Below are 25,535 nucleotides of genomic sequence, written 5' to 3' on the forward strand. Positions count from 1 at the left end.
ATATCCACTTTATTTGATTAACTCAGACTGCTGAAGCCTCATATTAGCTTCAGATAAACCTTTAAATATATATTTTGCACAAAATGACTGTGTGGACACACTGGATTTTGGCCCCCATCACTTATATTGAAAGCACATTTGAAGGGGATCTTTTAATGGCCAGTATGAACAGGAGGAATGATGACAGTGAGGAAATCCTCTTTCAGTGTTCATATGGACACCTGACTGTTGTTTTAAGACACACTTGAAACTTGTGAACCTATCCTTTAAGACGCCTCTAGACGTTTACAGGGTCAGTTGGACATAGTCTAATTGGCCTAATTATAGCCCCTAGCTTTAATCTGCTTCTATTTGCGAATTTATCTTAAATTGACAATGTTTTGCTCATTGAGCACGTTATATAAGTCTGCTAGTGGCGGCGGTACAAACCAGTTTTCAAGTAACTGTCTCTCTCTGGGTTTGGTTCAGTTTTAGCTTGTTTTAAGGGTGAAGTAACACAATCCAACGATGAGCGGCAGCAGAGAGTTAACATAACCCATAGCAACGCAACCGACGAAGAAGAAGGAACCGGAAGTGGCGTCACGGAGGGTTGTTGACAGACCCAGCTAGCTAGCTATTGCTAGGTGGCATGACATTTTACTGAGAATTTACGAATTCTTTCACATATAATGAGTTCTCCAGAGGACAGACATGGGACAAAACGACCCGCATCTCCAAGTGAAGTGAGTGGAATGATAAACTACTGGATGTATTCAGTAAATGGAAGCTGTGAATGACTAAAATTAGGTTAGCGTCGCGTTAGCCCGTGTGCTAACGTTTAGGCTAGCTTATCGTGAAATCAGAACACGTTTTTTGTTTGCTGTCCGAACAAAGTTTGCCCTCCTTTTTTAGGCTGATTAAAAACTTTATTGCACAATACACAGTATGTGTCGGATTAATATAAGGTACGCGAGTTTGGGGTTATCTAATCAAAACTATGTCTATCACTGTTTTTGTATTGAAGGCATTTTACCCAGTTAGGATCACGGATTAAAGGCTGTACAGTATCTTCCGTTGAATTTATAATAATCATCAGTGGTTAATTAAAATAATTATATGCAGCACTACATTGTACCTGCACAATAAATTACCTTATCCTCACACATGAATTTGAAGCTAGTCCAGTGTTAGAACATTTACCCGAGTACTGTACTGAAGTACACTGAAGTATTTCCATTTTATACTACTTTATACTTCCACTCTTCTAAGTTACACTTCAGAGGCAAATATAGTACTTTCTACTCCACTACATTTATTTGACAGCTTTAGTTACTTTTCAGATGAAGATTTGACACAATGGATAATATAACAAGCTTTTAAAATACAACACATTATTAAAGATAAAACCAGTGTTTTCCAATTTTTTTGGCTTGTAATGGAGTATTTTTACATTGCTGATCCTTTACTCAAGTAAATACTGACTGTAAACAGTCAATCAGCCTTTTATGAACTTTAAATGGTATGCTTTCTCTGTTACAGTTTTCTGATCCTTTATGCCTGTCTAGGCTATGTTTATGTATACTCACACAATTCTCACAATTAGACTGACATAATCCCAACATTTGAATATGTGCATCAAACTTGCCTCCAGACAAGAAAAACCACAGATCCTTCCTTTGTGGCTGTGAACAGACTGTATGAGCAGTTAGAAGGGACAAGGACAGCTGATGGTTGGACACTGTTGGTTAGAAACAGCCTCCACTGTTATGTAAAAACTAGGGCTGCAACTAATGATTGTTTTCATTATCTATACATCTGCTGATTATTTTTCTCAGCTATTTGATTAATTGTTTGGTTTGTGAAATGTTTAAAAAAAAACAGTGAAATAATGCTGTATAACATTTCTTAGAGCCTATGATGATGCATTCAATTTGCTTGTTTTGTCCAACCAACAGGAAGAATTTTTGGATATTCAGTTGACTGTTATTGATGTCAAAAGAAAACAGCAAATTCTCTCATTGAAGAACTTTGAACTAGAGAATTGATGGTATTTTTGCTGGTAAAAATTGATTAACTGATTATCAAAATAGTAACAGATTATTTTTCTGTCGATCGACTAACCAATAAATGGACTAATTGTTGCTGCTGTAGTAAAACCGTCGCCTGATCATTATGTGTTTGATGGGAATCTGCTTTTATTGTGTATGAGTCCTGGTAATAATAACAGTACTTTGCTATGGCAGGACGGGTCTACTCAGTGGGCATCAGCTGATCTGGGGAGCAACGAGAGGAAGCAGAAGTTTTTACGTTTGATGGGCGCCGGCAAGGTTTGTTTAGTTTGTGGATCAGATTATGTTCAGTTCACTTTATTATGAAGTGTAGTGCATAGTAAAGAAAGATAAAAAATATCAAAAATAACAGATTTTATAAAGATGATGTTATGAGTCTCTTTGTTTAGCTTTTCACTTTCACTGTATAACCTTTGGAGAAGTTGTGACAAATGATGAAAACTGAGATTTGTGTTTCTGTTTTCCAGAAAGAACATACTGGACGCCTCGTCATCGGCGACCACAAGTCGACATCCCACTTCCGCAGTGGTAAGCTTCTTCATGTATCTTTACTAAAAAATGCCGTGTTTGTTCTGCTGTCATAAACCACTTACAAACTACTGTCCCATGCCACTCAGTCATGCTGCCTCATCCTTATGCCCCAATGCAATTAACCTGGCTTTCCCCACTACACATCCGCCGCACAGATCTATCCATGCATGGATAGGCCTGTAATGGCTGGGTGTGCTTGCTGTGACTGATGTCTCCTCTGCAGGGCAGGAAGACAGGAAGATTAACGAGCAGCTGGAGATGCAGTACCAGCAGGGCATGGACGGGAAGCTGTCAGGCAGGAACCGGAGACACTGTGGCCTGGGTTTCAGTGAGGTGAGGGGGTCATCCAGGGCCAGAAGGGAGGACATAGACTCAGGAGTATTGAATATATCTATATAGACTTATGAAAACTATGGAAATAACAGATCTTTCATTCTTAATTTTTGCAGAAATTAAAACCTTAAATATTTACTGCAGATAAACTTTGATAAACTTGCTCTAGTGTTCCAGTGAAACAATGTTCACCCATATGTCATCTTTAAATTTGTTCAGTGTATTTATTGCTCACCATGAAATGCTTTTCAATATCGATGAGAGAAAGAGTGAAGTGTACAACAATAATTCTTAATTTGTTTCCCAACACATGAAGGTACCTATACCTCAAGTAAGATGGTGCCTGCCCCTCCAACAAGCACCACCTACTCCCTGAATGATAGCTCCTACCTAAATATGCTATGGTAACCTATGAGGAGACAACATCCAATGTTCAAAATAGTGAACTGCATGAAGCAATTATATGATAATATATCACAGTCACATAGTATACAGGTGGTTCCTGCACTTTGCAACCAATCAGCTGGATATTCTAAGAAAAGAAATATTTAGAAAACAGGTAACTGAAAGTCTTTTTCTTCCTTATGTCAAAGAAAACAAAAAGAAAAATGATGACTCCAATCATGTTATTATCATATGAAACATAATTATTTCTTTCTTGAGCCTGTGAAATCTAATACTTGAATACTTAAAATTAATTTTTACTCAAACCAACAAATATCTTTTTATCTGTTGCAAGTCTTTTGTTCATTTAAATCCATCATAGATGAGCTGTGAAACCGTTTAAAGGCTGCACAGCTGAACACTATGACTTAAACCCTATACATATACTATAACACTATATATTGTGTATGTTAGCATATGTCTTATTACTTTTAATAGGACACATATTCTTGGGGATTTCTGTAATGCATTAAAAGTAATCACACAAGAATTCCTATTGATTTATAAAGAGTCCCTGCCTTTCCCTGGAGCCAGAGTCTGCTTCTTCTTCCTCTCTTATCCTCTCACACTCCAAGGTTTTTGTTCTCTTCCTGTGCCTGTAACAGGTGAAAGTAATGGAATGTAAACTTACATTTCTTCATCTGAGCAACGTCTGAGGTTTTATTGTGTCTCAGCCAGAAATAATTTGTTTACAGAAGCAACAGAGTCTGGAAATGCCCTTTCATGTTGTCCTACTTAAGTCAAACTGCAGAGCAAGAACAGCGAGTTTCAGCTGTTTAGCTGTCCAGGCTGCAACTTTACAATTTTGGTTCACTCTCACCGCACTTGTTGTGTCGTTTTCAGCCACAGCAGGCAGCTGTTTTCAGAGAAAAAACTCTAAAAACCCACTGTACACCACCTGCTCGGCATCAACTGGCAAATAAACAGTTAGTGATTAGTTGATAAAGACCAAAAACAGAGTTAAAAGAGAGCAAATATTATTTATACATCATGTTTTTACGATATTTTGTTGTCACAAGAGACGTAAAAAATCTTAATCATCTTTTTGTTTTCTTACCCACAGCCAGAGCCAGATCCCTCTCCACCACTGGAGAGCCAGACGAAAGCAACTGAGCCAGAGAAGTCCACCAGTGAAGAAGAGCCCACAGACGCCCAGGACAAAGAAGAACACACCGATGAACAGACCTCAGCTCAGGCCAAGCCCAGCTCAGACAGTCAGAATGAAGAACGGAAACACGGATACAAAATGGCTTTTGTGAAGTCCGCGTAGGGCAGAGGGGGTGGGCAGGGAGGAATTAGTTTTTGTAATCTCAAATTTGTACATTTTGACATCATTTGTTTACCTATAGGTAAGACCCCACATCATTGCAGTCCTTTTTACTGTGTAGAAATGGGTTTTCAACACTTCCTCGGGCTACGTCCTGGTGTACATGTTGTCAAAGAATCAAGTCTGCTTTTGGTTGTGTGGTGTTACATTACGTTAAGATGGCAAACGGTCCAGTTTTTATTTTGTTTGAACATTTTAACAGTCACTGCATTTGCCTTGAATTGTGTTTAATGAAGCAGGATTGCTTGCCATTCCGCATGATTGGTACACATTGTGGATTTTGTGATTTCTTGATGGAAAACCAATAAAAGGAAGTGTCACAGTTGTAACGCTTGGTGTTCTTAACATCTCTCGGAAACTATTAGAGTGCAAGACAATGTATTAAAGCTTTTGTCACAAGTGTTAAATGCAATATTTCTGCACTAAAAAGATAATTCTGTGTAGAGGAATCAGTTTGTTTTGCAGGTATGAATTGTGATCACCAGGGGGTGTAAAGTGGCCAAAATATTGCTATGAATGGAATGAAATGAAGCAAATTAAAAGATAACCTTTAAAATGCATTAAAGCCCAGGTCGGTAAATTGATTTTGTACATTTTAGTCTATAAGATGGTGCGATATTTTACTCTGAAACTTATACATGGATGCTCGTATGTGAATGCAACATGAGTGGTGCAGCAAAACAGGCACATTTCAGCCCAGTGACAAGTGCTGAGTATGTAAGTCCACTATATAATTATATCAAATGAGGGTTTATCTAAAGATCAGGATCAGAAATTATTTTAAGGTTGCATTTCTTTAAAAAAAAAAAAAAAAAAAGACTCGTTAAAATATATTTTTTATTATCTGTGTCAGTTTTATAATTGTCTTCTTACAGGTTTCCTATGAAGACTTTTAATTCTATTATTATCCTCATCACTTAAACGTTGCATTTACTAAAAGCTCGACTTAAAAAAATAAACAGGTTTTTCATCTCTTATTAACTTTTTCTGCAGGGGTTGCAAACCAGTTTGTTGGTGATGAAGTTCTCTTAAACCATTGTATAACATTGTTAAATAAACATCTTTGAGACACAATGTGTCACATTCCTAAACATCCGGGGATGGTTAAATGCGGAAAAAAACGCATCCGTTACAGGCGAAATAATAAAACTGCGCAACGCTCGGGTAAGACGACGTTTATGTTTTTGCATAAAGAAGTTCTTCATTAAATGGAGTAGAATATTTAAGATTATCTTGGTAGGCTTAATTTTAAAGTAGTTTGCTGTATAGATCAACTTTAGGTTTGTTTGGTTTTTTTTTGGTTTGTGCAAGTTAACTTCAGAGGATCGATGGAGTTTGACTGAGTTAGTTGATAACCAGCTTCGTAGTACTGATTATCTGTACGGCCGATGTTAGGCTCGGTGAAGCCAGATAACGAAAAGATATCCTGGGCATGTTGAACTTGCTTCGTAGTGCAGGTCCCAGATCAGATTAACTTTGTGTGGACAAAAGTGTAGGCCTTCTGCTAATCAGTGAGAATTTTAAAACATGAAAAGAAACTGAAACCAACCATGTCGCAGCTCTGCTAAGAGATCCTTTTATTCAAGTTTAAGGTGTGTTAGGTTTTATGCTTTGAAGTATACCTTTTAATAACATTAGGATCTTATAACGTAAGAGCCATTTTTGTTAATGTTTTGTTGGTAAACCTCCCGCAATTTGCGGGGAGCAGGGCCGCTGTCAATCAGGCAGAGTTTGACGTCATCAGGTGTTGGGAGAATTGGGAGAAGCAAACAGTTTTTAACCGTGCGGTAAATTCTTTCTTTCTTTTGTCTATGTTTGGGTAATGGACTTACAACAGGAACAGTGGATGTACTCTGTGTGTATTTTTGGAAACCCACGGACTGTAAGTAATAAATCACCTTTGTATTGGAAACAGTGGACATTTAGTCATTTTTGCAAGCGTCAAAAAATCAATCAGCAGCCGTTGTGGCCTTTTTTGATCGGCAGAGGGGTCACTACATGTAGGTTGATCATGTTTGTCAGGATGTGAACTCCAGAAGGTTCTGGGGATATTTTGACCTGCAGCAGGTCAGTACTGTTAGTTTTCTGCTCTTGTAGTGACTGATGAGTCACAAAAGTGACATCAGTCATAATCATTAATAATATCGTTTTAAATGATATATTTCTAATGTATTCTACACTAATCATCAAATACATGTTTCTCATAGACATTCATTTCTTTATCCAGATGTAGAATCTGACTGTCAAAGAATCAGTTTTGTGGCTAGGTGAGCTGAATCATTAATATTTACATCAATTCAGATTTCTCTATAATACAGCCCTGTAATGTGATAATTATAGTTGTGTGAAAGAAAAGAAAATTTCCTACATACTGAGCAAATTTAAATGTAAATGGAGTCCAGAGTTTAACCACTGTACAAAATGTAACTTGTCTCTTAAGGAGAGAAATTGGGTGTTTCCTCCAAAATGGACGCTGCCGAAAAAACTGAAAAGTATCCTGAACAGCCACAACTGCCTGGCTCATCCTGCAGGTTTATGAAAAGTGATGCTTCCATGAAGGGTCGTCATGACTTCTGCAAAGAAGCAGCTGATAGGTAACCACTGAATGGATTATCATGAAAACTAATGTGAACATCCATGGTCCAACGAGAATAAATCTCAATGACCTTGATGTATCTTTCTTTGCAGTTCAATTACATCTGAGAAATCAGACCTACCTGCCTCATCCTGTGTGTCTATGAAAAGTGATGCCTCCATGAAAGGTCGTCCTGACTTCAACAAGGAAGATGCTGATAGGTAAATTTAATCTATTCTGGGTATATGTCTCTGTAGTGATGTGACTCCAGGGTTGAATTTTCAGGTTGGTCCAACATTTTGGGGATTGATATTTGCTTTCTGAGTGAGATTAAAAGATAGATATCGGTCTCAGTCAGTGAAATTGTGCTTTTTCTTTTCTCTCTTTCAAAACTGGTAGAGCAGTCATTCATACTGGTTCATATTTTTCTCTGCAAGACAAAGCACTGTGTAAACACAGTGTCTTAACATTTAAGTTAAAAATAACAACATAGGAGCAACTCCTGTAACTTTTGGGGAGCCATACTTGCTTGCCCTCAACTCTGTCTGAATGGAAAGTGAAAATTCAGTAAGGGATTATCCTAACCTGAGCAGAGACAACTTGTGAGAACTATCTTCGGTGTAAATAATTCTTACATTGTTGTGTTAAAACTTTACATTGGTGCTTTAAACAAGACCCAAGGTCATTGTATTTAAGCCACCACAAGATATATTTACAAATCATCAGGCAGACTACTGAAGCACTCTTTGTATTTGAATGTTGCATCAATCAGTCAATGGCTATTTTCTATTAAAACTGGCTGAATTCCAACAGACTTGATTCCTCTTAAAATAACATTATTCTCAATATTTATCTCAAGAGACCCACACGGCTGTTCAGAATCAACAGAAATGGATGCTAATGCCATATTCAAGGTGGGTATTTCTCTAATGTCTGTACTTAAACCATGAAAGCTAAAATAAACTACATGGCATCTTCATGTGCATAAAATAACAATAGCATTGTAGTGTATCTTGTTTTAAGCAATGAAATTGTTGTTGAGTTTATATCTTCTGTCTTTGATGTGAACCTACAGTATAAAAGCTTTATTAATTCCACTTTCTCCATTACAGTTGGTGGAAGTTTGTGGCACACTCATTTGGCAGAGAGAGCTTAGAAAGTATAAAAGGATGCTCTTTCCACACCTGTCACAATCTTCTGAGAGTGAAAACCAGGATAAGGACAGATTGACTACTGAAGATAAACAGGAAGACAGCAGTGCCAGTGAGGGGGCTCTGAAGATAACACTACATGTCTTAAAGGACATAGGCCAAAGAGAGCTTGCTAACCAACTGGAGAAACGTAAGTACCAAGAGTAGGAGAATGAAAATATCTGAGATATTGTACTATTTTCTTATTTCATATTTAATCAATTTAATTCCAAAATTTAAAGTCCCCCTCCACTCAAAAATGTGTTTTGCTTATTGTAACTTCAGTTGGATGGTCTTCTCTGTGCAGAATGATGTATAGTGCTGCTTGAAAGTTTGTGAACCCTTTAGAATTTGTTCTATTTCTGCAGAAACATGACCTAAAATGTGATCAGATTTCCATTCAAGTCCTAAAAGTATATAATGCAATTTGTGACCATTTGTAATGTCACAAATTGGGCTCATAGACCCACCCCTTACAGATTTTCAATTTGAACAGCGAAACTTTCCCCCTTTAGCAGATGAATGTGAAAACAGCCTTCTAGTGTCAAACTGCACATAAATCAGTCTGCTCAAACATCCAACTGCAGGAACAAGAATAAAAACATATTTTCGAGAGGAGGGGGACTTTAAACTTTTGAAATGAAAAATATTTGCATATTTACAGATTTTGGGATTTTTAATGAGGGATAAGGAGTAGATGTCATTTCAAGGATTTTAACAAAATAATTGAACTGTTTTTGTGGAAAAAAAACAACACATTTGACACAAATCATTATTCAGAGTAGAGTATTTTATATACATCTTAAAACATGGCTGAAGGGGATCTTTAAGAAAATCAATGTATTTTGTGTTCCCCCAAAATGCTGATGAGGGAATAATTTGATCAAAAATATATTCATATAGCTTCTTACTGCCAAATGAATTTCTGGGGCTACAAGGTCATTTTTCGTTTCAGCAATGAAATTAATGCAATAATGCATAACATTATTGTCTTTGTTTTATTTGTGCAACTAGACATTTATGGTGAGCTTGATGTCTGCCAACGCAAACTCAGACAGAAATTGAAAAAGTATGAATACATATACGAGGGAGTGCCACAGCATGGAAACCGGACACTTCTCAACAAGGTGTACACCGAGCTCTACATCACGGAGGGAGCCAGTGGAGCCATTAATGATGAACATGAGGTCAGGCAGATTGAAGCTGCAACCAGAAGACAAGCAACAGAAGAGAAGCCAATCAAATGCGAAGACATCTTTGAGCCCCTCCTCGGACAAGACAGATTCATCAGAACCGTGCTGACTAAAGGAATTTCTGGTATTGGAAAAACTATCTCTGTACAGAAGTTTAATCTGGAATGGGCAGAGGGAAGGGTTAACCAGGATATCCAACTCCTAATTAATCTGCCATTTCGGGAGCTGAATCTGATGAGGGACAGACAGTGCACGCTGATACAGCTTCTTCATCATTTTCTTGCAGAGGCAAAAGAATCAGGGATTTCAAATTTTGGCAAGTACAAGCTTGTGCTGATATTTGATGGGTTGGATGAGTGCCGGCTCCCCCTGGACTTTGCCCACAATGAGACCTGCTGCAGCATCTCGGAGCCAGCTTCAGTGGATGAACTGCTGACAAACCTCATCAAGGGGAACCTGCTGCCCTCTGCACACATCTGGATCACCTCCAGGCCTGCAGCTGCAAATCGTATTCCAGTTGATCTTGTTGATCGTGTGACAGAGATTCGAGGGTTCAACAACCCCCAGAAGGAAGAGTACTTCAGGAAAAAAATCTCTGATCAAAACATGGCCAGTAAAGTCATCTCACATGTTAAGTCAACCAGGAGCCTCCATATCATGTGTCACATACCAGTCTTCAGCTGGATATCTGTCACCGTTCTGCAGAAGATTTTAGAAGAAGCAGAAATGAAGAGAGTAGAGGAGGACGGGGACAGAGGAGAGATGCCCAAGACTCTGACACAGATGTACACACACTTTCTGGTGTACAACTCGTTGATCAAAACTCACAAGTACCCAGCAGGACAGGAGGCATCTGAAACTCAGTCCCAGGTCAACATGGATGAAGAGATGATCTTGAAGCTTGGAAAACTGGCCTTTGAGCACCTGATGAAAGGCAACATGATCTTCTATGAGAATGAACTGAATGAGTACAATATCAACGTCAATGATACTGCGATATATTCAGGAATCTTCACTCAGATCTCAGAGAATGATGTCGGATTTCATCTGGAGAGGGTCTACTGCTTTGTGCATCTCAGCATACAGGAGTTTTTTGCGGCAATGCACGTTTTGCACACATTCATCTGCAACAATCAGAACTTGCTGGAACCACAACAAACCATCACCACCCAGGAGGCTCCCAGTGACATAACCAGTCTCCTAAGCAGTGCAGTGGATAAGGCCTTGCAGAGTGAGAACGGACACCTAGATCTTTTTCTACGTTTCCTTCTTGGCCTCTCACAGACATCTAATCAGACTTTGTTGAAGAGTGTACTGACCACAATGAAGGGCAGTTCACTAAGAAATGAGGAAATCGTTGAGTACATCAAGGAGAAGATCAGGCAAAATCTGTCTCCAGAAAGATGCATCAACCTCTTCCACTGTCTCAGTGAGCTAAATGATCAGTCTCTTTTGGAGGAGATCCAAAACTACCTGAGTTCCGGCAGGTTGTCAGAGACCGAGCTGTCACCTTCACAGTGGTCTGCTCTGGTCTTCATGTTGCTGAACACAGACGAGTTGGATGAGTTTGATCTGAGGAAATATTCAAGATCAGAGGAGGGTCTTCTGAGACTGTTACCAGTGATCAAAGAATCCAGAGTAGCCTTGTGAGTACAGAAAAAAACATTATCCTCTGCACCTATCACAACCATTTTATGTAATGTTAAAATTTTTGTTTTTTATAAACTTCTTAAAAGTCTTTTTTTAATGCACAAATTAGGTCATATTGTACAGTCATATCACATTGTAAAGGTGCCATGTGCATCATCTTAAAATATAAAACGAGTGTGAAGTGCAAAATCCATTATTCACTCATTCAACATTTTCTGCTGTGAGACATTCTTGCTCTTAAAGTTTTGTGTTGTAAAGCAGTTCTGCAGATTTTCTGTGAAATTTGAACTAGAGAAACGCAATATAAAAATACTGTGGAGGCTGCAGATCTTGCTGCTAAACGACTCATTTTTATGGTTATTATGTCTTGAAATTAAACAGTTAACAAATTCACACATGACTTAATTGTTGTTTTTTTTAATTCTCGTAGGCTTAAAGAATGCAACCTGGCAGAGAAATGCTGTGAAGCACTTGCAGCTGTTCTAAGCAATTCATGTCTGAAAGAGCTGGACCTAAGTGATAATGACCTGAAAGACTCAGGGGTGGAACTGCTGTCTGCTGGACTGGCCAGTCCAACATGTCAACTAGAAAAACTGAGGTCTGTGAAGTGCTGCAGCAGGCTTTCTAAACTATACACATATCCAGTCCTAACTTATATTCAGTGAATACAATTCTGTATTACATTCTGTGAATTACATTTTATTTTTTTTCCTTTAATTTCAGTCTACCATTCTGTGGAATCACAGAGATTGGCTGTGGATTTTTGGCTGAAGCTCTGAGGTCCAACCCCACCCACTTGAAGGAGCTGGATCTGAGTTATAATCATCCGGGGCAACTGGGAATGGAGCTGCTGACCTCTGTACAGAAGGACATTGAACACCTCACTGTCAGGTAAAACATTGAGTTAAAGTTAAAGTCACAAGTTTTGTCTTTTTTGGCTTTAGCAGATTCTAAAGACATTGCAAATAACCTCTCTTTGACTTTTCCTAGCTTGAACGGCAATGCTGAGTGTTACTTGAAATCAGCTCTGAAGAAATGTAAGTTTGTGTTTTCCCAAAGAAATCAATGACTATTTCCTTAACACAGACAGTCAAAGCCACATTCATCCTTAAATACAGTGTACAAGCACCTGGTTTGAATATCTTATATTGTTTATGTTTCATCAGATGCATGTGAGCTTACCATGGATCTGAGTACGGCCCATTCACTGCTGTCTTTTTCTGAAGACAACAAAAAAATGACACGAATGAAAACAGCTCAGCCATATCCTGACAGCCCTGAGAGATTTACAGACTGGGGGCAAGTGCTATGTAAAGAGGGTCTTTCTTCTCGTTGCTACTGGGAAGCCGAGTGGACTGGAGAATGGACAGGTATAGGAGTGGCTTATAAAGGAATCAGCAGGAAAGCAAAAGGTAATGATTGTGTCCTAGGCTACAATGACCAGTCCTGGAGTCTGCGCTACTGTCAAGGAAAATACACTGCCTGGTACAAGAAGAGTGATGCAAGCATATCTGTCCCATTCTTCGACTCCAAAAAGGTTGGAGTGTTTTTGGACTGGTCAGCTGGCACTCTGTCCTTCTACGCCGTATCATCAAACACCATGACTCACCTGCATACCTTCCATGCTAAATTCTCAGAGCAGCTTTATGCAGGCTTCAGACTGGGATATGATGATACTTCATTAACTCTGTGCCAGCCAGAGTACCCATAAATACCCATATTCAATGTATATGTTCATAAAACATGTACATAGAAGAAATAAAGGCTGAAAATAAAGGGATTTCAGATGGCCTTGTTTCTGACATGCTATTTCAAATTATATCAATAGTAAATTCCTATCAACTACAGTAACTGTGCCCATCAAGTCACGGATTTCTATCAGAACTCTAGGCTGCTTCTCATCTGCATGCTGAAATGTGTAGTCACCTAGTTACCTTTGCTCTTTAGGGACATCCAAGTTCCTTACCTTGTCCTCTAGGGTTAGGGTTAAACAACCTGCAAAAGACACCCATGCATAAGGAGTTAGGAGTCACATATTGGTAGGAAGTGGGAATTGCTAATTATTTCATTTGGATCCCGAATAGCATATTAGGAACACACTATCTGGAGTCACTATTGGTACACACAGTTGCCAACTGGGCAAACTCCAAGGTCATGTGTTAAGGTTAAAAGTTTTTGAGAAAAACAAGTGAGTGGACATTGTTATAAGACTTTTATTTATTGTTTATGAGTATATGTCATTGTGTGTTCTGGCAGTTTGAATATCTTCCCAGGAAAATTGTCTGTTTTTTATCTGTACAGAACAGAACAGATGATAAAAAATAATACAAAGATAAAACTGCATCTCAACTTTATGTTAGGACGAAAGAATGCAAGTATCAGATTAACTGTATGTTTTGTGTATAACTGTAACGTGTTAGGACACAGACACCAAACAATTAGCTTGTTTTATCTTGCATTTATTTTCTGTAATGACTGCACATTTTCATGTGTTTGAACTATATTGTTTGCACATTATATTCTAATGCATTTTTTACTGGTTGATAGGACTGTGATCATTGGGTGACAGTGTTGAATTACATGAGAAAAAAAGTAAAGTAGAAATTGGTCAACAAGCATGTCACTCAAAAAAAAAGGAAATAAATAAATGATTCATGTCAAAACCTGCACACTGTAATCTAGCATATTGGCTTTGACTTTCATTCCACTCTTCTCTTATTGACTCAAATAAATCCAGACCAAACTGCAGAACAGATAATTTGCAGATAAAAGCAATTCACTCGTGTTATAAATTATTACTTAACTGTGCAATGTAAGTGCAGAAGCAGTAAAAACTGGATTCTATTTCAAAACTATGAATCAACACTCTTTTAGAAACGTGTATCTTGTTCCCACTCGTATAAAAGGAATTTGTTACAAGTGAATCATTTAGTTGGCAACTGCTCAAAAATGATTAGATCCTTCCCCTCCACAAAGAAGGTCCTCAGGTTTGTGGTGCTGGTCATTCCTGTGGGTCAGTGCTCTGCAGCAGCTTTGGCTGAGGGGAGGAAAACACAAGGATGACATCAGTGTTTCTTCTTGGAGTCGAAGAAATTAAATATTTAATTTGCGATAGAATCTGATTTTAATAGGACTTTAATTTCTAGTAGATTTCATAAGGACAAATTGCTTCCAGGGGAAAATGCCCCTTCTAGTTATAGTTTTTAGTTTGGCAAACCTGATACCTAGATAGGACATGGGTCATTTAATATTTGCAACTATAATGTATATTTTTAACTGACAATAAAACAAAGAAAATGTCATTTACCACACCAGTTAGACCTAGGGGATCTGGACCGCTTTGTAGCAGTAAAATGCTTTGTTCCTGAATAATGCAGGAGTCGCACAAACCACTGTGTATGTGTCATATAAATGTCATTAATCCTGCAGTTCAAGCCAGTGTTTTTTTTCATCTTATATATAAAAACACACACACAACACACACCAAAACACCCCTTGCCCATAGAACGCCACCATATTTCACCAAAGTAGTCCTTATGATATCGGAGCCACATTGACCAAAGCAACAGCTGAGAAGAAACCTGCAGCTCTTTGGCAAGAGTATCACCAAAATCACACAAACCAGACTGCACACAGATTTTTTTCAGGGACGTGATAGAAATAAGGAAGGCGTTGCTACTCAAAACTATAAAGTGTTCAGCCAAAAGTAAGGTATGATGTTATTTTTTAGAAAGTTGTTTTGTTTTCACATATGAATCTACTTTTTCTGTTCCAAATGTATGTGACCAAAATAAAATTAATCAGAAAATGTTAGGTCACATTATGTCAGGACACAAAAAATGACAACGTATTGACATTTTAAAAGAAAAAAAGTTTGTTTGAGTACCTTTTGTCCCCAATCTGTGTACATCCTCCACCAAACCAAAACAGCAAATATTGAGACATAGAATACAATGAATCCACACCAACCGAAAGGGGAATGGCGGGTATACCTGGACCAGACATTTCACCGACTCTCCAGCCACTCAGTCCCTGCACACCAGGGACAATGATAAATCACATGTTGCCAGTTGGACAGTCTTGGATGAGTCACACTAAATGTCCACCACTGCTCCACAGTGCGATGTGAATAGGTTGCAGAATAAGAGTAAACTTTGACTGCAGATTTATTAATACGCCAGCAGTAGGCTACCTCAGTGGTACCCCTTGTTTGTGTTTGTTTCTAGATTTACTTTGTGTTTGTGTTGTTGTACTTCTACCTTTGTGAGAAATAACTTGAGGTTTACACCATAAGAATCAGGAAAGTTATATTAAGTGAGAACATTTTTGGCTGGTCTGTGGGGCTATTAGAGCGATGGCTTAGTCTTAGTGTAATGATAAGGATTTTTTAAATTGAAGTATAAGGGCTTAGGGAAGACATGTGCTGTAACTGTGATGGTTGATGCTAAGGGTTAAGGAACAGTGGATGCATTATGTTGATGAAGGCTCTCAGAATGCTGTAATATAAAAGTCTGTATGATTGTAAATTTGTGTGAATGCACCCACCTGCGACGAGTTTGCTCTTGCGCGAGGCCTCTGAAGCCAGCGCATGAGACACATTCATGATCTTCTCCTGCCGCTGTAGAGCTGAGTCCAGCTCACTGAAGTCCAGCGGTGCAGACGGCTGAATGTTCTGAACACTGTGGAAAGGACACACACACACACACACAGGACTATAAACCAGTGTATTCTTGAATGGCACGACTTGTTTTAAACTAAAAAGCAACTGGTAAGCATGATATTCAGTCAGTCTAGGAGTCCTTATTTTGAAGTAACGGGTACATTTCCTTCACATTTAATGGCCTTTGAATTAATATATTGCTATAAAGTTTCATTATTGCACAATGATTATATCTCTGACAGTCTTGTAGATTTTAATTTAACCAACAATAGATGGAATACCAATGGCAGACATTTTGAACTTACTGTATACATACATCAGCATATTTGTCTATCTGTCAAAGAGCTGAAACACATTAGCCTATATGTAATTTCCTTTGTATAAACCCAACTGTGAAGTATCACAGTTGAAGTGCTGTCTACCTGGATTTGGCCAGAAGGTTTTTGATGCGCTCAGTCCTGCGGCTGCGTTCCTCCAGTTCCTCTGGACTCAGAGGCTCCTCAGGGTCAGATTCCACATAGCGCTCTGGGATGGGAACTTTCTGAGGTTTGGACAGCTGCAAGAGTGGAACAGTCATGATGGACTGATGAGTAAACAGCTTTTTCTGATTTATTATTACAGTGCAACAGGAGGTTTAAAGCAAATAGTCTGACTGGTCAAATACAATTTTCATGCAAAAGTTCGGTAGTTTGTGAATCATGTATGTAGTTTGACATCTAGTAAACTAAGGCTAGTTTATTAGATGTTAAAACTGTGATGCAGAGGAAGTTTTCTCCTGTGTTGTTATTTTTATGGGTATTATATATTATTGCTACATTAATACAGAGGAGTTAAAACCTAAAGAAACCTAGCATAAGTGATGGTGAATCAAGTCAAGAAGAAATGTGCACTAGGACAGGTTTCTTGAAATTAGAAATCCCTTCATGTTGAGCATCAGGAATAATGTGACACTGACTATTTTTCTCCATTCACTTCATACAGTATCTAACCAATAATTCTGAAAACTTTTAATGGGTTTCAGATAAATTACACTGACCTTATAAAAGCAAACTGTAAAATGAACCATGTAAACTTTTAGTGAAAGTAATATATTAAAAAGTTCTGCCTGTACTGCAACTATGACATGGAAAAGGTTGCAGATCAACAAAACAATGCAAGCTGCTCTTGAAAACATGCAAAACTCAGTATAAAATATATTCTTTTTTATGTAGACCACATCTCTTTCATGAGGGTCAGTTAATTAAAAAATAATTCACATCCTAAACCTGACAAAATAGACTGTAAGTGGGGAGCAGAACGCACTTTTGTGAGATTGTGAATGATGTTCTAGAGCAACTGTAAAGTGCAGATTTGGAGCTAGTAGAGAATCAACATCTGATTGAATCTTCACTGACTGACTCCTTCTAAAAACCAGCAGGCTGAAGCTGCCACTTATATTTTCATGACTGAGGACAGATTAAACAGATGTGTGCGTCTACCTCTCGGCTGATATCCAGGTCATAGTCCAGAGGCTCCACATCCACCTCTCGTATGTGTGAGGCGGATACTGTCACCCATTCATCTGACTGGATTCTCCCTCTCTCTTTCACTTGGTTCCAACCTTCATCGCTCTGACCCTCTGCCCCGAGTCGCTCCTCCTGCCAATCAAACACCTGGGAAGGGGCAGGAGTCAGGATTACAAAGCTAATCAGAGGACTGTGAAAAAATCATCAAAGAACAGTTTTTCTGGATATATATTTAAAAAGGTTTTCTATGTTTAATATTTATTAAAAATACATTTTGAGCTGTATCATCATAAATTAACCAAATTTTTATGCAGAAAATTTGGCTCCAACAGTGTCTAGCTTTCTTTTTGGACTTTGTGCCACAAGGACTGATTTCCCAGGATATCTGCTAGATCACTTTACAGTACCAAGTTACAACAGTACTGATTTTCTCACTATGGCTAGCGGTGTTTCTGTAGATTAGTAAAGTTGGATTTAAAATGACTGTCATGTTTATACTCTTCAATAAAGTGAAAAACACATTTAGCATTGCCAGGAAGGGCAAAGGGGACAGATACTGACAATCTTTGTGACCAGAAGCAATGGCTTTAAAGGGAAATCTTAAAACTAACACTGATCAACCATCATCCCACTAGTTTAGAATAATCATACCAAGAAATCTGAATAATTTCTATAATATATATGTTGGTGTATAAACATGCTACATAGAGGATTAGGTTCTCTGGCTAAATGTGTAATGTCACTGCAGTGAGTCGTGCCTCAGGTAGAGGGAGACAAACACTGAACTGAGAGGGAAACAATTATGAGATGTTTGTGCAACCAGAAATATTTATAGCAAGAAGTCCATCCAGGGATTTGATGATGATGATGTTTAGTATCATTACCACAGAATCGACCCAGGCAGATGATTAGTCTGTGCTTCTGGAAGCTGTAATTTCAAACATACCACATCCTTCCCTCCGATGTTCACCAGCACATTTGCATTTATAGGAATACTTTGATTTTTATTCTCTGACATGTGCGTGTGTATTTGTGTGTGTGGTGAGGGGTACTTGTGAGTAATCATCCAAGGAGCATCAAAGCCATGCATGCATCCATTCCACTCCAGTAGCCTGCAGCAGGGTCTGATCTGTTGGTGTATTCACATGCTCTGAGAAACACTACATCCCATGCCTTGTTGTGCTCAGGAGAATCAATCGCACACAAAGGGGACAGAGAGAGAGAGGGAAGAGTGAAAACCATGCAGACACAGATTCATCAAACCCCCGCCAGATTAGGAAGAACAAAGCCAAGAGGAGGTTCAGAAGCAAGAAACTCTTTATTGTGGAGTGCAAATCTCTACATGATAGAAAAGAAAAGGGAGAAGAGTTGTGTGTTGCTTCTCAATTACACAGAATTAGGTGGTGATTAGCAGTTCACTTCTCTAAGTTCTCTACTATATTTCTACTCTTCAACTGAGCAACCTCCTGTAACTATTTTCTCTTTGATCTGATATACTGTATGTAGCTGTGGAAGGATAAAAGCAATATGGCGGAAAAGCATCCCAGATTAATACTTGTGAGAAAAAACAAGAAGCGGACAGCAGTGCCATGGAGAACCAGAACTGGAGTATGACACGAACATTTTGAATTTTCAAAAACATTGGCAACCTGTTTAGTCCTGAAATAATAAACTGATCACAGTTTTGATAATTAATTAATAAATTATCTAAATACTTGCAGTTTTGGCTGCTTTTCTGTTTTCTATCACTGTAAATTTCATGACTGAGTTTTGGACTGTTGGTCGGACAAAACATGTCATTTGAAGTCATCATCTTAGAAATGGTGATGGGCATTATTTTAATGACATAATGATTAATTAAAGAAAGTATAGAAACAATCAATAAATAAGGAGTTGCTGGAAAATCAGTTTTCCATAAGGCAAAGTAAGTCAATTATTGCCACTGTACATAATCCATATTGTCCCTTTCCTACTTCCCACACTGATTTCCCATGACACAGTTGTCCACTCCTTGCTCATACTTATTTTAATCTTTATATATTTATACATTTTTTTTGTATTATTGCATTTCAGCCCAGTTGCTTGAACCTGTCATGTATATTTATGATGCATAAACCAGCACAGCATAGGCCACTTAAACTCAGATACGAGTAAAACTTCTCTTTCCAACTTTAATTGTGGCAATGTAGTTATCAACCACTGTCAAAACAGTAAAAATAATCTTATAGTCCGTACAAGAAAAGGCTGCATTAATGAAGATGTTAATTCAAATATAAAATGGTGTAAACATGTTTTATGCTGGTGGAGTAGAGAAAATAAAAATATGCTCTGGCATTTATGGCTATATGCACTAAAAAGAGGTGAATAGTAGTGGCATAAGATGATTAACTAGGTATTGCTCACTGTTACAGGGAAATTACACTTCAAATATCTATGGGAAATGAAGTCTGATTACAGGCAGATCTCACAGCAGTCTGGTTAGGAGTGCGTGTTAGTCTGTAATCATGATACTAATCTGATTGTTATTATGCGTCGTGTTATTTCAACGGAAGACTTTGACATTTTATATTTTTTTCACCCAGTAATGTTAGCTTTAGTTAATGTTTACTATTCCTCACTGAAACCAAGGGGCACAACTAGCCGTAAGCTAGCATTTTTGTCTTAATGTCAAATGTCAAAGTATTCCTTTAGGGGGTTAAAAACCAGCAGAGTCTCCACATCTTCCTGATTTCATTGTGCTATTACACAGGAAAGCAATCTTAAAGCTATCTCTTGCATCTTTTGTATGATTCTGTATCGGAGACGCGTGCTTTTAGACGAATCACGATTGACATGAATGTTGGAGGTAAATTGGGGACAAAGGCAAAAGGATCGTCGGCAAAACAAGGCACTTGGATTTCATCTGAAGAAAAGAAAGCAGGGAGGTGTGATCATGATTTGTGCCACTAGCATTTCCTCTTTCTTCATTTCTTCAACCTGAAAACTTTTTTCCAACATTACCCCCAGTCCTCTATATGCTCTATATACCAAATCTCTACAAAATATAACTATACAACTGTATACTGAAAATATCCCTCAGTAAATAAATAAAAGTGTACAAGTACACAGTATGTAGATGTACATAATGGGCTCTTTTCTCTACTTTCTGATGATTTAAAACAGAGAAAGGAAGCCAGAGTGATGCCTTCCATTTCCTCCTCTTTTCAATGGATTTACATTCAGAATTGCGTCAGTGAGGTCCCACCAGGGGGCAGTGGTAACAATTTAACCCCTGAACCTTTAAAAGAAATAAAATAAACAGGGAGTGATTCTGTCCCTGTCCATAACTTGTTGGGCATTCCCCACAATCCCCTTTGCTTATGCTCATCTCCCATTGTTCTTAAAGCATTAACCAAGCCTGACCAGTCCTGCCCTTCAGCTTGTTAGTGCTTGCAGATCACATCAACAACCACTGGTTACACAAGGCAGAGAGTGCTAGTGTGTTAGCATTCCTGCTAGGTTATTATGTGGCTGGGGGCTGAAGGGTGGCATAGCAGCAGTGGTGGTGAAGGTGGTGCTCCCTGTGTCTGCTGCTGCTGCGCGGGGGTGGCGGATAACGTACGGAGGCCGGAGGATCGGAGGTGCTGGAGGGCAGTCTAGAAGAGGAGGAGGAGCGCTGGGTGGTGGCGGTGGAGGTGGAGAAGCCCGTGCTGGAGCGTTCGCCCTGGCTGAGGTTCCTCTTGCGTTCGCGAACCAGCGCCTTCTGGTGGCGCTTCATCCGCTCCAGCTGCTCCTCTGCACTCATTCTGCCGCGAGCCTGGCTGCTCGGGAGCTGCACGGCCTCTGTAGGTGAAGACAGACGCTCCAAGGCACTCTTGGGTCTCTCCTGGTGAAAGAAAGAGGGGGGAGGAATGTTGGGATAATGGGATAATGGGACGAAGGACAAATGAAGATGAGAGGAGGTGATGAATGGTTGGTTCAGAAGAAATGGAGTGAGAATGGAGAGAAAGACATCAACTGTAGCTTATGAGGAGATGGAGGGAGGTTAAAGGATGGAGATACAGAGAGTGAAATAGAGCAGGAGAAAAAAAAACAATAAGAGAGTAACAGAAAACGGCAGCGAGGAAAGTGACAGATCTGCCTCAAATTTGCACCTTTCACAGGATTTAAATGAAGACAAGTAATTTTATCTACGTATAAAATGTAACATGGACCAACTGTCTTTGCTTTTATCACAAAGATTGAAGAAAAACCATTTCAGCAGGTAATTGAGCATTAAATATTTCGTCTTTGTACTGTCTATGAATAAATGGCTCTCACACATATTTAATAATCAAATACTCTATAACAAAATGTAACTGTATGAGTAGGTATTGGGCTGGATACAAAAACTAAGAGCTGCACACATGGAGATGCTGTCACTTGATCCGCAGGTTAATGTAGTACCATTTTACATTTTTAATTCCAATTTGACAACAACTTTTCATGATCACAGGTATCAGCAGATTATCTCCACCCTCGTCATCTTGACTCACCCTGGCTGCGGAGCTCCCGAGGCCTCTCCTCAGGGTGACATAGGATGAGATGGAGCTGGACTGGTTCAGTCGAGATGAGGTGCCTGACAGACCTGCTCGATCAGCAAGTTTGGTTTAGTTCAGTTTAATTTGCACAAAGAAAAAAACTGCAAGGTCATACGTTAAAGACACAGAGGTAGAATAAAAATATTCTCATAAAGGGGAAAAAATTAAGAATACATAGTTTAAGGTGAAGCAGAAAAATACAAATACCTGCTCACTATGTCCTTTTAACAGTTCAGATAAATTCTTTATCAGTGTATCAACACTGAAAAAAAAAGAATAACTTCACTAAATTGCTAAATATTTACAAAATTAGATTCTTTATCTCGTGAAGAACTGTCTCAAGATTTTAAAGAATTTTAATAACATTTCAAACAGTCGACCATCTCTTTTGAAAAATTAAGACTCTTCTTATGGGTGACAATAGATTCAATTATTGATGGATAATTTATAACAACATTAGGACATATTTTTCCTCGTTTTAACTGATTGATCATCTAGACTGAGGAGGTTGGTATTTATAATATAAATATGCCTTTCTGAACACAAATACGCAAAAATACAGAAGTTTTAATGAATCAGTTAAAGTAAAAATGACTGAATACAATTTTTCTCAGTAATTCCGTCATTCATAACAGTGAGAGAAAAATTTTAATTAGATGAAAACATCATGACACAAGTCTTATTAAGTATATGCAAAAACAAGGCTGTAAGATAGGATGTTACTCAGTACCAACAATTACATTTTATAATAAGGATGTGTGACACTGCTGGGAGTTTATTCTGTATTTTCTGTTAAATGCACTGTGCTTCTATTGTTAAGATACCTTTGCTCTGGAAATACTGGTAGTCAACGTCAGACCCAGTGTTGTGGTGGCTCAACGCCGGCAGCTCCGGTTCACTCAGGTACGACCGCAAGTCAGTCTGAAACCAGAAAAGAGTTGTAAAGAAAGAAAAAGGTCGTACATTCACCCTTAACTCTTTAAACCCATAGAGAAAACATTAAATTGACCTAAACTGCAACAACATACCTTACAGTCTCCATTGACAACATATTGCCCGCTCTCCCTGTCCCTCTTCCTCTCATCTGATTGGCGTTTAAGCCCGCGCACCGATGTGTGGCGGATGACCGAGGCCTCTTTGGGGAGGGGCGGCACCACAGGGGGTGTCTCCTCGTAGTCGTAGAGACGAGGCAGCGGTGGCCGGGGTGGGGCGCTGTCCTCTGCCTGGACAGTAACCAGGCCGATAGGAATTTAGTATTTTAGAGGTAGAATAAATCAAGCTCAAACACACCACACACACTCCGGCAGTAATTCCTTAAACTTAATCTGGTATGAACCAGTTCTGCTGCAGTTTTTGCAGTCAGTAGGGTGACACTCACCCACTTTGGCACGGTGCTGTGAGGCAACGTATGGGAGAGGGTGCTTGGAATGGAGCTGCGGGGAGGAGGCTGGACCTCTGCGCTATGAGAAGGCACTGCAGCGTCCGACACCGAAGGCACTAATTTCCTCTCTGGTGGGGGGGTGAGAACACAAAGAGAAATGAAGGTTTAGCTTTTTAAAATGTAAGCAGGTTTGAAATGGATTTACAATCAGGAAGTGGGGGGAAATTTCTGACCACATTCACACTGAGAAAAGCACGGAAACAGACACGAAGCCACAGATTTCAATGAATGCAGTAAGAAGCCACACATTTGCTGTTTTCAAGCCGAGCGTAGCTGCAGAGTGCTCATATAATCTAATCTTTAGAAGCAGATTTCTCAACTAAGATATAAATCATCAGTGTAGCATATCCACAGAGAACACACTGCCTTGAAAAACTGCTTACTGATATTTACACAGTTAGTGGAGAAACATCATGAGAATCTCAAGTAGCCAATGTATTCAGTGAATGTGTGACAGCTCTGGTATTTATTAAACAAAATTAAAGTAAATGGATGTAACATACATGGATGGTTTACAGAATGAAGATAAATACTAAGACTAATGAGTCAGGACCTTTATTGCGTGTGTTTCAACTTTTTATTTAACACTTCATACTGATTAATCATGCAGATTTGTTAAAACCATCAGTCATACCATTAAACGTCCTTTGCTGATATAAACTGCTGAGTCGCTGCGGTCATCCTACCTGGGTTCTGGACGGAGTCTATGGTGATTCTGTAGTTGGCTTTGCTGGCACTCAGTCCCCCCATCACGTCCTCGATCCTCCACAGCTCGCGCTTCAGCTCAGCTTTCTCTTGCTGTGTAACAACACATGGACACAAACACACACATACGGTTCACATTTGACTCAATTCACCTGTTATTTGTAACAAACAGCTTTCACTTCTGGCTCAATCTCATTGATAATCTTGTGTCCTGTTGAAATGGAAGACACTGAAACTGCACAGTTACTGTCACTCTCAGTACAAAGGAGAGATTTTTAAATTTTTTTTTTTTTTTTAAATAGGCAGAAGATATAGTGAAGTTTTCATATGACTGCACTGTCTCAAAGCCTTCAGGACAAACTGAATATAGACAGTAGAAAGCTAAATGTATAAAAAAACGCAGTAAGATCTAGATGGTGTAACAGAGGAACGAAGGCCTTCAGTTTGGACGTGAACCTGCTCTGAGCTGCAGTATCAGGTCTTACCTGAGGGGTGGCGCTGTGGTTCATGTGTGCCTGCAGTGCCTCCCTCAGCTGCTCTACTGATTTCTCCAGCCAGCTGTACTCCTCCCAGGCGTGTGCCATCTCCTGCATTACGCAAACACACACACACAGAAAGACTAATATTACCTGTAGAGTCTTAAGATACACAGTTTGCAAAGATGCATGTATAGAAATGAATGTGTCCTTATGTAAACACCAAACCTAATTACAGTAGAGCTGCAACGATTAGTTGATTAATCAATTGTCGATGGCTGATTCATAGAAAATGTATCTAACTTAATCTAACTCTAACTATTATGATCATACATTTTTGTTTTGTTAAATTTTTGAAGAAAAACTTTCCAAAATTCTTTGGTTCCAGCTTCTCAGATGTGAATAATTTCTTGTTTCTTTAGTGTGCTATGATGATAAACTGAGTATCTGAAGACATTTGAGGATGTCACCTTAGGCTTTGGGAAACTGATCGACATTTTTCACCATTTTCTGACATCATACACATGAAACAACTAATCAACTAATCGTGAAAATAATGAACAGATGAATTGATAATGAAGATAATCATTAGTATAGAAACACACACTAAAACCTACAGACAGATCAGCCTATACATACACACACACTGACATGTAGCTGTAAGCATTTAAACACACACGCATGCCTAGGAACATGTAAATACACACAAGGACACATATTTAAGCACACCAGTGTTTTCCATTTTGCATACATTTGCCTTTGTGTGATATATATGTAGCATCTTTATGTATGATATCTGAACAATATCCAAATAAATATTATGATAGATTCCTCCAAACTATACATACAGTATAATGTGCAAAACAAGTAGATGCAGCCACAATGTCTCTTGAAATCT

General features: G+C 38.8%; 3 protein-coding genes across 12 annotated transcripts in view; 2 read left to right on the forward strand and 1 right to left on the reverse strand.

Moving 5' to 3' along the window:
• The first annotated feature begins 549 nt into the window (after positions 1-549).
• On the forward strand, positions 550-5,012 carry c5h11orf58 (chromosome 5 C11orf58 homolog). The gene is made up of 5 exons (XM_042412806.1): positions 550-722; positions 2,223-2,306; positions 2,516-2,576; positions 2,803-2,912; positions 4,420-5,012. The coding sequence occupies exons 1-5, from the start codon at positions 669-671 to the stop codon at positions 4,624-4,626; spliced, it is 516 nt and encodes a 171-aa protein (XP_042268740.1). The 5' UTR covers positions 550-668; the 3' UTR covers positions 4,627-5,012.
• A 785-nt stretch (positions 5,013-5,797) lies between these two features.
• On the forward strand, positions 5,798-13,958 carry LOC121897967 (NLR family CARD domain-containing protein 3-like). Of its 5 annotated transcripts, none has more exons than XM_042412796.1 (11): positions 5,798-5,847; positions 6,521-6,950; positions 7,124-7,277; positions 7,372-7,479; positions 8,118-8,172; positions 8,371-8,599; positions 9,463-11,287; positions 11,722-11,889; positions 12,015-12,182; positions 12,282-12,328; positions 12,458-13,958. In XM_042412796.1, the coding sequence occupies exons 3-11, from the start codon at positions 7,150-7,152 to the stop codon at positions 13,000-13,002; spliced, it is 3,273 nt and encodes a 1,090-aa protein (XP_042268730.1). In that variant the 5' UTR covers positions 5,798-5,847; positions 6,521-6,950; positions 7,124-7,149; the 3' UTR covers positions 13,003-13,958. The 5 variants fall into 5 exon arrangements, with proteins under 5 accessions (XP_042268730.1, XP_042268731.1, XP_042268732.1 ...); XM_042412797.1 differs by having other exon boundaries at positions 5,809-6,750; positions 6,911-6,950; XM_042412798.1 differs by having other exon boundaries at positions 5,809-6,565; positions 6,670-6,950.
• The window catches only part of LOC121897966 (pleckstrin homology domain-containing family A member 7-like), a 144,247-nt gene continuing 131,740 nt past the window's right edge, over positions 13,029-25,535 (reverse strand). For 3 of the 6 annotated variants that reach the window (XM_042412789.1, XM_042412792.1, XM_042412794.1), the window contains 12 exons: positions 24,647-24,748; positions 24,143-24,254; positions 23,394-23,524; positions 23,044-23,238; positions 22,840-22,936; positions 21,971-22,062; positions 21,058-21,321; positions 17,430-17,603; positions 16,374-16,507; positions 15,837-15,970; positions 15,261-15,323; positions 14,048-14,328 (listed from right to left, as the gene is read on the reverse strand). In XM_042412789.1, coding sequence (XP_042268723.1) covers positions 15,298-15,323; positions 15,837-15,970; positions 16,374-16,507; positions 17,430-17,603; positions 21,058-21,321; positions 21,971-22,062; positions 22,840-22,936; positions 23,044-23,238; positions 23,394-23,524; positions 24,143-24,254; positions 24,647-24,748 — 1,461 coding nt within the window. In that variant the 3' untranslated portion in view covers positions 14,048-14,328; positions 15,261-15,297. Of the gene's footprint in view, positions 14,329-15,260; positions 15,324-15,836; positions 15,971-16,373; positions 16,508-17,429; positions 17,604-21,057; positions 21,322-21,970; positions 22,063-22,839; positions 22,937-23,043; positions 23,239-23,393; positions 23,525-24,142; positions 24,255-24,646; positions 24,749-25,535 lie in introns of all 6 variants that reach the window. The other 3 variants (XM_042412795.1, XM_042412793.1, XM_042412791.1) reach the window with 2 other exon arrangements.

This window comes from Thunnus maccoyii, chromosome 5, assembly GCF_910596095.1.
Source record: "Thunnus maccoyii chromosome 5, fThuMac1.1, whole genome shotgun sequence".
NCBI classification, from domain to species: domain Eukaryota; kingdom Metazoa; phylum Chordata; class Actinopteri; order Scombriformes; family Scombridae; genus Thunnus; species Thunnus maccoyii.